Consider the following 15,429-nt stretch of genomic DNA (forward strand, 5'->3'; position numbering starts at 1 on the left):
TTCTAAATCTTTTTATAAATTTGGGTGAAAATGTATTCTGCTACATTTTTGTGGTAAAAAAAAAAATCCCAATAAGCATATTGGCAAAAGTTATAGTATCTTCAAACTATGGCATATATACTGGAATTTGTTTTTTTTACTAGTAATGGCGGCAGTCAACGACTTATGGAGGGACTGCGATATTGCGGCGGACAGTCTGACAGTAACTGACACTTTGTGTGAACCAGTGACACCAATACAGTGCTAAAGATATACACTGTCACTGTATTAATAAACATTTAGGGCAGGAATCTCCAAACTATGGCCCTTCAGCTGTTGAAGTACTACAAGTCCCATAATGCCTCAGTCTTGCAAGGCCTCATGAGATTTGCAATTCCTCAACACCTGGAGGGCCATAGTTTGGAGATCCCCGATCTAGGGCAAAGGGTTAACTGTGTGCCTACCTGTGTGTTTTGTGTACTGTGTGTGCTGTTTTTACTAGGCAATCTGCTAATTTTCTTTCCCTGCTTTGCAGGAAAATAAAATCTAGCACATCGTCATTAACAGGACATAGTTCAGCCTTATTTACATAGGCAAAGCTATGTGCTGTTACTCTTCTCGCTGATCAACAGGTGCCGGTGCTCATCTATTGGCTGGCACCTGTTGATTGACTTCTGCTGTGTCCAATCAATGCATGCTCCCCTACAGTGGAAGTGCAAAATCACATTTATATACGTGATTTTGCACAGCATGCCCACCCTGTAGCAGTAAATCTGCTATAGGGTGAAAAGAAAGTGGTTAAAGCAGCCCATAGATTATCCAATTTTTTTTTTTTGCAAACAGATTCCCCCATCCACACAAGCAAGATGGATGGAGAAATCCGATCTGCCTTGGCACTGTATTCTGACAGTAGGACTCTGCTGTCAGAATATTCTGATCAGTGGCTGCAGCTGCTGATTGACAAGGGTTCTCATACATTCCCATTCAACAGAAGTCAGTCATTAGATCGATGTCATTAAAATTGATTAGATCAATCTTTGTCAAGCAGGTACAGCCATACATGGATTGAAATTTGTCTTATCCATGCTGAACCAGCCGAACTGCGATCCATCTATGGCCACCTTAAAACAATAAAAGAGGTACGGATCCAAAAAAGGTCCCCAAAATCCTTGCAATGTATATAGATCATATAAAAGGATTATGATTTTCTCAACAAAAACTATTTACCCTTTAAGTAGTAAGGCTTTGTCAGGTAACCGCCAACCAATGAGTACAGTTAAACCAGCTTGAACCTACCTGACCCTCTAGATGGTGGACGCTCATGGCGTAGAAAGAACCGGGCTTCATTCCACTGCATCCCATATTTCTGCAGAACATCGTACATCCGTTCATTGTCTGCTATAGGACGCTCTAAAATGCAAAATTAGGATTGTGGTTAGATAAATCTAAAAAACACATTGCTGAGAGAAACAGAATAGCTCAGAAAAAATATATAATTGAATCTGGTGTGCTGCAGTTCTGTATAAAGCTACTTTCACACTGATCCACAGCAAAAATGTATATGCATTTTTGCCGCGTTTGTTTTATAGGACATGTGACTCAAAAAAAGCGTTTTCCATTGATTTCAATGGGGAGGGGCATTTTTGGTGCCTTTTTACTGCACCAAACCTGTAGCAAAAATGCAGCAAGCAGGATTTAAAAAAAAAAAAAAAAAACAACAAAAACGCACCGGACCCACAAGGAATCAGTGTGAAGAGATCCATAGAAATACATGGTAACATGTTTTTCTTCCGCTTTAACGAAAAAGTAGAAGATAAACAAATCAGCGTGAAGGCAGCCTAAGAAGGAGAGAGCAGAAAGAGAGATGAGCTGATCAGTCAGCTGCCTCTCCTTTACTGTCCAGTCCAGCCTGAGGATGGAACATGACCTGCAAATGTTACTGAACTACAGCAGAGAAAAAAAATCAAGTCCCCTACCCTCCCAGACTTAGCTGTACTGTGTGACCAAGCTGTGAAAATATAATAATGACTGGACAGAAATACAAATCCTTTGGCAATTAAAAGAGCTCCAATATATGCATTTCATCCCTGTGTCTTACCGTTTACCTAGAGCTAGCTTTAATTCACATCTAGATGAAAATAGTTTCAAAGATACTCATTATTATTATTATACAGTATTTATAAAGCACCGATAATTCGCTCAGCGCTGTAAAAGAATTCCTCTCATAAAAGAATTCCTGACCTGTTTGATAGAAAAGTGTCCACTGTGTCATAGTTCGTAAGTAAAATGTTTATGTCAAAGTAGGAGTTCTGCTTTAAAAATGGCTACAGAAAAAATATGGCCCATGAAAACAATGGAAGATATAAATAAGCTATAGAATATGAATACAAAGAGGCAGGAGACCTGGTAACCGACACGTCATTCCTAAACTCAATCTACTTTTGGCACAAGGACATGAATGCTGAAAGGGAAGCGGCTCTGCCAGGCAGTTCTCACGTTCTCCCAATGAATAATGGGAAATATGCCCGCTGAGCACTGGTCCTTGTCTTGCCAGTGGCTCATGCAGGCGGACAAAGAGCCATTCTTCTGAGCTCCACACACAGACAAACAGTGCTGCACATCTATCATCCGTACACGCTACACACCACTGCACTTCCCAATCATCCCAAACATAGTCCGTGTATATGTCACAGAGGATCTAACTGATGGCCCTAGGCATGACCAAAGCTGGATCTCTTTCCATCCTTCATTCAACTACACGGTATAAACTATACAAGTTATGGTGAGAAGGGACTAAAGGAATCTAAACAGCACTTCAATCCAATTAGTGCATAGCACAGTAAAGCCTTCCTAAAACAGAAGGTATTCACATGTCTCATTCCACCACATATCCCAAAAATAATAGGATTATTTCCCATCTTAGAACAATGGCTGGGGCCATGCAATTCATTCAGTTACACACACATCCCAACGAAAGTTCTAGCCTTTCCGTATTGTACCCAGTACTAGAAAATGTTTAACGCCAAACTCTAGGCAGATATTAAAAAAAACACAAATATTACAGCTCAGTACTCAAATACATCATGACATGCATTTTTTTTTTAATTCAAACAGTGCAAGTGCATGCATTTGACTTATGGTACCCATACAGTAGACCAAAAATCATTCCAAAAGCTGTCATATGGACAGTTCGTTCATTTTTCAACCGGTTAATGGGCACAAATAGAAAAATCGGTTTTGACGTGTTTTATATATATATATATACATAAAAATGTAAAAGGAAAAGTCTGGAACACATCTGCTGATGGGACGATAATGTGAAAGGTCAATCTGTCACCTGCCTGTTAAAAATTTACCTGTTCGTACAATGCATATGCGACATAATGAATAAAAAACAGGTTTATTCTTCAAAATCCGGTCATTAGATGATGGCAGTATTGTTTTCTCTCACAACCAAGTGTTTGAAAAACTGTTCAAGCTCATTTTCGAATAACAAATAGTGTATGACTAGCACTAGTATCAGCCTCTTGTGATTTCTGTACAGCAGGGCTCAGACTGCAGAAGGGGGGGGGGGAGCAGCACAACGGGGCAATCAGTTTTCCTGCAGTGCAAGCAGAATGTTGACAGGATTAGAGAGCAGAGTGACAGAGCAATGAGCTCATCAGTCTGCTGCTTCCCCTTTCATTGTCCAATCACAGGGTGGTAAGGATACTATTAAATGAAAGTGCAAATCCTATGCCAGATCGAGTTGTGCTGTGTGTACAAATGTCAGAACTGGATGGGCATAATCCAAAAACTATCATGTAAAACAGTTCCCATATATGCATTTCAACAGAGTTATCTGGCATTTTCCCTGAAAATAAGCTTTAAAAGGGATTTTATAGTCCTACAATAAAAATGTAGATCTGCTTTATGCACATGATGCATTGCATCTTAGCTTTAAAATACTATGTATTTATTTGTAATTATGTACATGGAGCAGCCATATTTGCTCAATTTCATATGAAGGCGCAGCTTCCTGCTTTGCACCGGTACACAACAGCTGAGCTTTACTGTACCTTCTCATAATGCAAGTCTGAGTCAGGAAACAGATTGAAAGCAATGCACTCCCTGTGTGGCAGACAGCCTAACCATTTAAATGCATCTAAACCAAAAGATCAAATATGTAATATGTTAGATTATCAGTCCTTCCATGTGGTGGATACACTAGTTCTCTTTCTGGATTTTTATCCTTTACTTGCTGTAATTGTCGAAAATGTTCTTCGCCTGAAAACTGATGACTAATGCAGCTGTCACATCTAACATCTAAGCTGCAATGAATGTCATCTTTGTTCTTGGTTTCAAAGGATGATTGATCTTATTTTAAGGCCAATCTTCAAATTTGTATATTTTACGGAAGCTCCTCTCCTGTACTAAAAGTGCTTCCTCTGATTTCACTGCATTAGAAGCTGCAGAAATTTAGAAAAAGAGTATTCAGTATCATCCAGCCCTTTGCTACCCAGCCTGACAGTCCCTAAGTTGCCCCTTTTATTCAATGGATTTTAGTCCTTTTGATTATGGAGGCTCAAGCATCACATGTGAGCATTACCTTGGGTGGTCTGCATGTAAATACAGCGTGCCTAGGAACGCCCACTCCTCCAGACTGAAATCCACCCATAAAGGCATTCTGATATTTGCATAAATCCTCCAAAGAGCCTGCCCACTCTGTGTATTAGGCAGCATTCACATCTAGGCGATGCGTGAATGCTCTGTTTTTGTGCATTTGAATGAGCTGCTCTATGTGCGCCAAAGAAGCTCCTGCACTTTAAGGGGGTAGAGTTGAGTGTTTTGCCATGCATCTACTGGCCACATCTGGCGTGCCAAAAAAAAGGAAAAAAAAGGCTTTGTAATGACAAGTTTTAGCTAAAACGTATTGAGCATGTTGAGGAAGAGGGGGAAAGGAGCAACCAAAATCTAGGCAGATTAAACTCCAGCTTTAAAGGCAAAAAAAAAAAAAAAAAAAAAACCAAACACTTTCTATTCACTGAATATATACCATTATTTCTGACATTTTTAACAGCTCAGCTCAGCTGAAACAAAAGCAATCCTAAATTTAGCATGAAGGAGGTTTAAAACAAAACACACCACCATAATTAAACTATATAAATCGCTTTTAAACAGAAACAATTCACATCCTTCCTGCTATAAAAAAAATAGATCCACCTCGCTTAACCCACAAGAGGCGCACACATCTTCCCGTATAGGACCCACCTGCTAATTACATATCCAGAACCACTGAAACCAGACACAACAGTATTAACAAAATATGACATTCTGAAGTTGAAGTTATTTAGTTTATTAATAAAGTAGGAAAGGTTAATATCTGTAAGGTTTTTATAGATGTGTGTCCCTACTGGGGAGATATCCTCTCATTTTCTATGGACAATACCCAGACACAGAGCTTCAAATGGACAGAAGGTTTGGGGAGACAACATAAAAATAAAATGATCTCCCCCTATTTCTCCACTGAAGAGATTTCCCATCCCTTCCTGTCCTAGTGGGGGACAGAGAGTAAAAACCCAGTAGATTTCCCCAAGTCCCACTTAAGTGTACTTTGCCCTGACTGAAGGCTACGTTCACATTTGTGTGGTGGGGGAATGCAAAAAAAAAAAAAAAAAAAAATCACAGGCTTCCCCACCACACACAAACATGCACACTTTTAGCATAAACTCAGCAGTGCCATTAATTTTTAATGGCACCCCATGGGCGGGGCTTGAGTGGTGTGACGTCAGCACACTCCTAGCATCGCAAGAGCGCATATGTTTTGGTGGTTGGATCTATTCCTTGGCCTCTGTCTGTGCTCATCATGCTGGTGTCGGTTGGACACCATTTTTTGTGAGTTTTTGTCATTATTAAAGCAGTGTTTTTAAGACGTACTGCACCATGAGCTTCTTTTTTTATTCTGAGTGGCCATTCCAATACCTCTTAAACAAGATGGGATGTGAATAAAGTGGATCTTCAGAGTCTCCTGCAGAGTATTGCTCCAGGAAATCGTTTCTTCCAAGCCAAAGCTGTGCTTCAATTGTCTGCAGATCGTTGCTCCCACAGCAAAAAAGCGCTTATGCTGGTTTAGAATTTAATCAGCACATTACTCTGGTGAGTTCATTCAGTTCATTTGGTGGTGGATTCACTTGGTGGATTTTATTTCAAAAAGGAATGTTTTCATTTTCATCTTTTTTCACTATCACATATTTTTTGGGACTTTTTATAAGCAACTTATATTTTGGGACTTTAAGAATATTTCTTTGGGATTGACATGTTTTAGATTTTCTATATTTTTTCTGTCTATGTCACAGTGTATATTTTGTGTTTTATATTTAGTACTAGCGCAGTGTTATTTTTCTACATTTACCCCATGCATTTACTCGTGTGTGTACCCAAATGTATGGTAACAAAGTGTCATGCGTAATGTACAGCGCTGAGCGAACCATTGGCGCTTTATAAATACTGTATAATAATAATAATGCGTTTTGGTGCAGTATGAATTTTAAAATGGTCAGGGATGTGTGCGCTCTGTGGCACCTGCATGGTGTGAATGGAGCGAAACCTATATTAACCCCCCCCTACACAGCACCAGAGTTACTTAGATCTGATGGTTGCGGTTCCACTGTTTGTTTACATCCAGATTTCTATGCAGCTGTCCTGAAGCAGGAGATGATCACAGACAAGCTCATAAAAACATCTATTGGGATGTAATGCACAGGTGATGGCAAAATAGTGAAGATTTGCAGCACTGGATGTAAATGAACAGCAAAACTGCATCCATCAGATCTAGGTAAGTACACATTCTGGAAAGGGGGAGTGTAGGTTAGGTTAGGTAAAGGGTATGAGGCAAAACGATAAGTGAATAATTGTTCTCCTATCCCTTAAAGATAAATTATTTGTCTGAACCTCCATGAAGCATTCAAATTCTGCTGAGGTACAGTACAAATTCTGCTTTTAAAGCCAATAATCTATGAGATGAAATGGTAAGCTCCAAGGAGCAGGGCCCTCCTAACCCTCTTGTATTGAACTGTATTGTCTCCTGTTATATTGTAAAGCGCTGAGCAAACTGTTGGCGCTATATAAATCCTGTATTATAATAATAATAATAATAATGGAAATGTTTCCTTTTTCTCCATTGCTTTAACACACAATATGTGCAAGCTTTACAGTCAACAGTTACAGGTTTTGGCAGCTGGACACTTCCCATGATGACGATTATAGATGGAACACATGTCCATATTAAAAAGTGTTTTTTCCCCCAAGGAACTCGTACCTGAACCACGCCAAACTTCCGACAAATGGCACTCCAACTCTCCGGGCTCCTTACAAAGCTCTATGACATCTCTGCAGGTGGTCTCTGGAGTAACGGGAACCTCGGTAAAATGTTGCTCATTATTACTGAGATAGACCGTGAGAAACATCTGTGAAAGAAAAAGTAAGTAGACAATTAGGACCATTGAATAAAGGGAAAATATATCATGCAGTTGTAAAGAAAGCCATCTTGGCAAGAACCATTTGTCCCCTCACAATAACACAACAGAGAGCTTGTCAAAGCCCAGGAAAACTGGACTGTCTATGGGGTATCAAAGACCTCAGATGTGTTCAGGAGGCCTTTCCCTGGGAGTGTTGCTCTAGTTGAATTTGCTGGCCAATTATTAGCTGCTTATAGATAAAGATGTATACCGTGGTTTTCCACTCTGAAAAATAGGACCAAATCAAAGCATTTAAGCATTCATTCCTCTGTTACTTGTGGGTAAAGAAAATAATAAGTATGGGTATTTACAAGTTTCCAATCACTATTTGAAATGTGGTCACTTAGAGCAGTGGTCCCCAAATTGTGGCCTGCGGCCAGATGTAGCAATTTGTTTGTCTTTATGTGTCCCTTGTGGCACTATGCCTCTCACATGACATGAGGCACTTTCATTTCACTACACCAACAATGAGGCACCATTCCTGCCACTGACACCAATAGTTTGACACAAGATCTTCTACGAACACCAACAATGGGGAACAATTCTATCCACGAATAAGAACAATGGGGTACTATTCCTCCCACTAAGGAAAAATGGCACCAGCACACCGAGGATCAACAATATGGGTCCAAAGGTTTTGATTTTTTTTTTTTTTTTCCTCCATTTCTAGCCTCTTTTCCATTTTTATCACTGCCTTTTCTTCCACTTCTCCCCAGCTCCATTCACGGACCGACTATCATCATTCTCAGGGCTGGTTCGCACTATGAAGACGTAGTCGAGATGCGTTCCGGATGCGTTTTGACATGGTTTTTGGCATATCTGGTGCGTTTTTGATGCATGTTTTATGCATGCCAAAGCGTTTTTTTATGCATTCTAGTCCGTTTTTTTTTCAATTTAGATGGGGACATGTGTGTGACGGTGCATTTTTGGTGCGCTCTGGTACGTTTTGATGCGTTTTGCCGCGTTCCAGTGCAGCTCTGTATGAGTGAGATGTGGTCTGTTCTGCTTTTTATCTGCAGCTGAAACGCACTGGAACTACGAGCACTGATGTGAACTATGACATTGACAACCATGTATAGTATACTACTTTATCTCTGGATGCAGATGAAAAGTAACTGAAACGCATGTGGTGTGAACTAGCCCTCAATCTGTTTCCTTTCTGTTCTTTTTTCTTCACAGCTCATCTCTGCAACCCGCCTACCCACCCATTGGTTTGTGTGGCGTCGGCGCCATGTGTTTCTATGAAGCCGGCGACTTGTCTCCACCTTGTCCTTCCCGGCGCCGACGTCATGGGTTTCCATGATAATGGCGACCGGTGCAGGAATGTCTTTGAGCGCATGTGTGGGTAGTAAACTCTCATGATGCATGCAGGTGACATGCGTCGCTGCACTAACAGGACCACTGTAGGGGTGTTCCCATTGCAGCTCACTTGACAATCGGAGGCCCCCCCCCCCCCCATCTCTAGGCAACAGTCCTTATCTTCTGTCAGGGACATATATGCTGCTGGTCGTTGTTTCCAGAATCCAGCACTGCTTTCAGCTGACACTTTATTACAATCCGGGGAGTACCATGATACACATGTGACCACAATGTTTATATCTCCTGATTTTGTTCGGTTCCAGCCAAAAGTCGCTGCAGCACCCACTTATACACACAGCCATTTTTAACGCAGGAACGTGTGCGTTTGGATTGTACACTTCTATTCCTCCCACTGACACTCAATGATAAGCCACCATTCCACCCACCAATACTAATTATGGAACACTATTTCTCCTCCTATTTACCACAGGCGCTATGTAATGTTTTACTCCCACTGACCACAAAGCCTCAGGCATTATTTACATGGACTCTAGGGCATTTTCTACTCCCTATGGCCACAGTCCAGCCTCCCTAATGTCTGAAGGACAGTAAACTGGCCTTTTGTTTAGAAAATATTGAGACCCCTGACTTAGAAAAACAACGGTATAATGTTTGTACCACACCTCAGCTTCTCCCTCTCTCCCTGGTTGCTTACTATAGAACATTTTTCATTTGGTGACTAAACATTTCGTGTTCTGGTATATCTGCCTTTATATGGAATTCAGGACTGAGAACTTCGCTCTCCCACCTATACTCCCGGCACCAGCAAAAAAAAAATAATAATTATATATATACACATATATACACACATACAAATAAAAATGTCCAGAACTACCCAGGGGTTATGCAAGTAGGGGCACAGGAATGTCAAAAACCGAAGATCTGGAGACAAGCTATTTCATTTGTGTCTTTTCATTTGCTCAATGAACCATAAAAGTCAGTAAATAGTTTCGGTCGTCTTATGGCATCCCCTTCTTAAGAAAAAAAAAAAAAATTATATATATATATATATATATATATATATATATATATATATATATATATATATATATATATATATAAAACATTCCGTATACAAAAGCCTTCATTTTTCTAAACAGATCTTTAAAAATGTTCAGTATCAAACTATACAGTTCCATACAAAAAAAACAAAAACCCTTTCCTTTTTTTTTGGGGGGGGGCAGGGTATAAGCTGAAAACTTTTCAAAGCAAGTAACAAATTATTGAAGAATTCAAGAGCCAGCGATTCCCCTTTTAAGGAGAAGGGGAATGTATTTTCACCAGCAATAGAAGAGGTGACATCATGCAAAAAGGAAATTGTTGCTGTTCATTTCTAGCTTTTATGTAAAAGTAACTCAGGCCAGTGTACTAGTAGCTGCTCTGTACAGCATGAGCCAATACTATAGGGACAAAACAGCTTCACCCAGCTCTGTCTAAACAGTGAGCTGCATATACAAACAATTCGTAATATGGGAAGTATTTGCTCTCGGTGAGATGCATGGCTTAAACAAATATATTTGAGCTGTGCACACACAAGATTCAAATGACTTACCAAGGTAAAGGAAAAAAAGAAAAATACATAAGCAATGTAATTGGATGACTCAGAAATCCTGTGTGACTGACACATGTATGTTAACGTGGCCCTATCATGTGAAAAATTAAATGAAAAGGTAGACAGTCACCTGGGTTGGATTTTACCAAAGACACATCACAGTGGCCCAAAAGCAGCATTCCCAAAGTCTACAGAATGACAACCGCATTAAGGGCCCATTCACACCATTTGCAGCATTGCCCAGTAAAGTGCCAGTGCAAAGACAAGGCAATTTGCCTTGTTTGTTATGGTGTCAGTTCACACCATTGTCTTGTGGTGAAGAAAAAAGAAAAAAAAAAAAAAAAAAAAAAAACACAAAACACCACTGCATACAGTACTTTTCAGCGCAGTGGAGTTGTGTGGAAACACACTGTCTACTCCTTTTTCTGAGTGCCCCCTCAGCAAGCATGTTGCTAAGTGGGTACCTGTGTGCATGCTCCTAAACAAGGCTGTATGTGTGTCCGTAGACACACACAGCGCAGCTCAGCCATGCCCCTTTGGCTCCCGCTGCTCTCAGTGCATCCTATGAGACCAAGAGAGCAGAGGCACTACAGCCAGGACAGTGCCAGATCGGTGAGAGGAAACAGGTAAGTATTTAGGTATGGGTAATTATTTTGTACCTTAACGCAGAGAATGAATTATGGTAAAAAAATGTTTTGACTTTAGAAGCACTTCCATGAAATGTCATTGGTGACATTTCAATAAAGATCTACAATGTAACAGAAAAAAAAAAAAAGTAAAAAAACAGTTCAGTGTGCCAGGATCAGTACTGCAACATTGATTCATCCTAGAGCTGAAACCTTCTAAAACTCAAATTCTGCTTAAAGCAGCAATATGGTTTTCAGGCCAAAGATGACCAGTACTGGAGGCAGCCTGGAGCAGCTTATCACTAGTAAAAGGTATTTTAGTCATATCAATCCATTTTCTTCCCCCAGTAAAGGATATAGGTTCTCTTTCAGAAGTACTATGGCCATGCCAGGGAGGAGGTATATTACCACCATGGGTCAGTGAGCAGGGTCCTTCTAACCTTCTTGTATTGAATTGTTTGGCAGCTGTACATTCTTGCCTTTTTTTGTTGGTGCTATAAAAATTCTGTATAATAATAATAATAATAATTATTATACAGGATTTACCGGTATATAGCGCCAACGGTTTGCTTAGCGCTTTACATTATAGTGGAAGACAATACAGTAACAATACAGTTCAATACAAGAGGGGATTGAGGGCCCTGCTCCTTGGAGCTTACAATCTAGGAGGGAGGAGTGAGTGGTACAATAGGTAAAAGCTGTGGGGGATGGAGTGGCTGGAAGAGTAGAGGATTCCAGTATTAGCAGAGGGTGGGATAGGCCTCCCTGAAGAGATAGGTTTTCAGTGATCACCTAAAAGGTAAGTAGAGTAGGTGATAGTCTGATAGATTGGGGTAGGGCGTTCCAGAGGATGGGTGACGCCCTGGAGAAGTCTTGGAGATGAGCGTGGGAGGAGGAGATAAGGGAGCAAGAGAGTAGGAAGTCTTGCGAGGAGCGGAGTGTACGGGTTGGGTGATATAATAATAATAAAAGCTGGAGTATCAGGGAGTCAGAGATCATCTGAAACCTGATGGTGCTGTCAACTGACCTCAATCCAAAGTTTTTGACACCCTGGACTCACAAAAAGTGGGTTGACACTGGGTAATGATCAGCGCTGAACCAGTGAATGTGTGAGTCTGTAGGGAACAGCACCAGAGAAGCACAACAGCTGAAGCTACATTTTTTAAACTTTTAGGCGTTAATGGGGGGGGAGGGGAATCTACTTTTTTTTTTTTTTTCCTCATTGCCCAAACTAGAATTGGGCTTTAAGAGAAGCACAGACATCAAGAACTATTTGACACGGTTAGCACTGGGGGGTAGGGAGACGTGACCGCAACTTTCTGGTGACCTTTCACACTCCAGATAAAGGTAATGCCACATAAGGGGAAAATATCAATTCTTTATCATTGTGCAGTATTCAGTCTTCATTTTCTTATTCAAAAAAAAAAAATGGAAGATTCAGGTTTCTGCATCCATTCAGCCATTTCCTGGTTAAAGTTGTAGTTTCCCTAAAAATGATAACATGGATATGTCCATCACACAAACAAATAAGGCTAGGTGTCTTCTTTAAAGTGCTATTTTCCATAAAAGGTTTTCACTTAAGGTGACCTCCCCCCATTTAAAAAGGACGAGTGACCCTCAGGAGTTAAACTAAGAGCTGCAGATGTAGTTACTGGATGCGTTCGGCCAGCTATGAATTGTTGGCAAGATCACGGCAATTAATGCGGATATTTCATAAACAGATCTGCTGCGAGGACAAACTTTCACCTACAAAAGACTTTATATAAAAATAACCTTGCTATTCAGCACATATTATTATGTGAAGTCAGGAGCTCTGTGATTGCAAGGACAAGTCCCAACACTGGAGCAGCAGGTCTGAAGATTCTGCGGAATGCCTAAAAGGTACAATTCAGTCACTAAATTATGGAAACGGATGAGTAGACAGCAACCACCTGCTGCATGGCGTCCCTCATCTACTAAAATCGTCTGCAAAATGCAATCCAGGGTGTACTCCAATTCTGGCTCTCTTTACGAGTCCAACTGAAATCCCCAAAACATTGGAGAAAACTAATCTTAATGCTAAATTTATAAAACTTGTAAGACACAATGGTGTAATGCATTCTCTCTCTCGAAATAAAAAAAAAAAAAAAAAAAGATTTTTTTTTTTTTTAAATCGTTTTTTATCCACACTGCTTTTCAGCAATTATATAGGCTATAATTATTTTTTACTTGCTATTATTTCCACCAAAAAAAAAAAACGAAAAAAAAAAAACCACCACTTTTTAAGTTTTTTTTGGCTTCAAGAATCCTCCGAGATGAAAACAGTATACTGTACCGGTACAGCAAGTAAAGATCTAAGCTGTAATTGAATGACATTGAACCTACTCAAGTCCTGTTTGTTGACAACTGCCACCAGGGCCATATATAACAGGGTGACAACACAAGAGAACAATTGGGAGTCAGGAACAGATCACCCGTCACCCTATTTATAGCCAAAGAAAGTACCCACACAAGGACTTCCCTGGTAGAGTCTCAAGATATTGCTATACAGGCAGTCCCCAAGTTACAAACATCCAACTTACATATGACTTCAGAATGGAGGCAGCGTGACGTCACACTGGTCCTGCCGGGCGGCCATCTTGCTATTCACCGCATGTTGCCACCTACTGTTCAGTGGACATGTCACTGCATGGCCAGTCAACCCTTCCCTATGCTATCCAAAATGTAAAAACAAGTTTTTGGCTTGAGTTACACTTTAAAAAAAAAAAAAAAAAGTACCTGTTCCAACTTCCATACAAATTCAAATTAAAATGGGAGTTCCAGCTGGGAAATAAATAAAAGTCAGCAGCTACAAAAACTGTAGCTGCTGACTTAACAATACGGCCACTTACCTGTCCCTCGGTCCAGCAGTGTCCTCACTGGCTCTCTTCTCTCCCTGGCAGCGGCATCTTTAGTGTGGGCAGCCAGCTGTGACGGCTTGGGGCTTCACAGCCGGGTGCCCACTGCGCGAGAAGCGCTGCGCTTTGTGAATGGCCCCGTAGTTTTCTGGGACCTGTCATGTGTTCCACAAGACTATGGGGAGGGAGTGGGGGTGGACAACTTCCGATCACCTAGGCGATCGCAGCAGATGTGGGAGCGGGTACCTGTCAAATTCGGGTACTCACCTCCCAAAAGGTGCCAATCCTTAATGGGGAGCGGGGGACAAAGCATTAAAGAGGAACTTCCCCTTTTGGGTGGAACACCACTTTAAGAACAAACCTACAAAGCCTACCTTGTTCGTAACCCAGGGACTGCCTGTATATTTAAAAATAACTTTTGAAATTACTTTTCATTGTTAAAAATGATGTAAATCTGGTTTATATATACTTTATTGGTAAAGTCAAAATCCAGCAAACATGGCTGTATGTGCATTCCCACGTCACCAACTATTTCCTACTTTTACTTGCCAGAAACAAAAAACACAAAAAGGCATCAATGTTACAAAAGACAAAAAAAAAAAAAAAAAAAAAGTTACAAATGTAAAAGTTTCAAAAAAAAAAAAAAAATGTTACAGAAGCCTTGTGCTTTTTGCATAAAAAGTAAATGCATTACTATAAAAAAAACTTTTCATCTAAAACTCTAATAATAGCACAAGAGGACGGCCATTGATCACAATTCATTTCTGTCACTAATGTGATCTGGCACCCGGCCTCATGCTATTGCCCTGTGTTGGAGGAGATGATCCCTCTGTGTTGATAAAGGCCGACACTTCCCAACATAACATATGTTTTATGCAGACAGCAGTGACATAACCCGCAGACTATTCCATGTGGCCAGATAAAAAGCACGCTGTATTGTAAGCATGCACAGTAAGGTTGTGGGAGAGATTAGGGTGACCTCCAGTGTGGTGACCTCCAGTGTGACTCATATACAAAGTAGCACATTAAGCACACAGTGTTTATTCCCAGCCAGGGATGAGGTAAGCGATAACTTTGTTTCCAGCCAGATCGGCATTACTCACAGCGCTGATAACTGGTTCCCCCGCTTTCCTGGGCACAAAGGATACAGATCAGCAACACAAATGCCTCTTCTACAGGAAGACTAATTAACTTCTTTTTTTCTTTTTTCTTTTTTTTTTAAAGTAGAACTTCAAGCGTTTTTTTTTTCTTTTTAGGAACAGCACAAGTGTAATAAGTTGCCTCCCAGATCTCTTACCAAAGCTTCATTTACAGCCAGATACTACCATTCACAGCTTTTCTTTCAGCTTTGGCACAGTAAAGGATCCTGTTGTTTACTCTGCCCCTGTCCATTCACAGAATGGAAGTTGCTCAATTAATGGACAAGAAGAGATCCTGACATTTACCTGCCCTTCCTCTCTCCTTGCCCGTTCACAGAACATCTGTGAAGAGAGTACAAGGTCCTTAGGCAATGGACAAGGGGAAAGGAAAAAAGGAGAGTA

General features: G+C 40.6%; 1 protein-coding gene across 3 annotated transcripts in view; it reads right to left on the reverse strand.

Annotated features, from left to right (window-relative positions):
- Window positions 1-15,429, reverse strand: part of TP53BP2 (tumor protein p53 binding protein 2) — a 96,424-nt gene that overhangs the window by 45,990 nt on the left and 35,005 nt on the right. For all 3 annotated transcript variants that reach the window (XM_089685065.1, XM_089685064.1, XM_089685066.1), the window contains 2 exons: window positions 7,277-7,424; window positions 1,276-1,389 (listed from right to left, as the gene is read on the reverse strand). In XM_089685065.1, coding sequence (XP_089541191.1) covers window positions 1,276-1,389; window positions 7,277-7,424 — 262 coding nt within the window. The remainder of the gene's footprint in view (window positions 1-1,275; window positions 1,390-7,276; window positions 7,425-15,429) is intronic.

The sequence above is a fragment of the Staurois parvus genome, unplaced genomic scaffold (assembly GCF_062004578.1).
Source record: "Staurois parvus isolate SC_StPar_1 unplaced genomic scaffold, SC_StPar_1.0 ptg000362l, whole genome shotgun sequence".
In the NCBI taxonomy this organism is placed as follows: Eukaryota; Metazoa; Chordata; class Amphibia; order Anura; family Ranidae; genus Staurois; species Staurois parvus.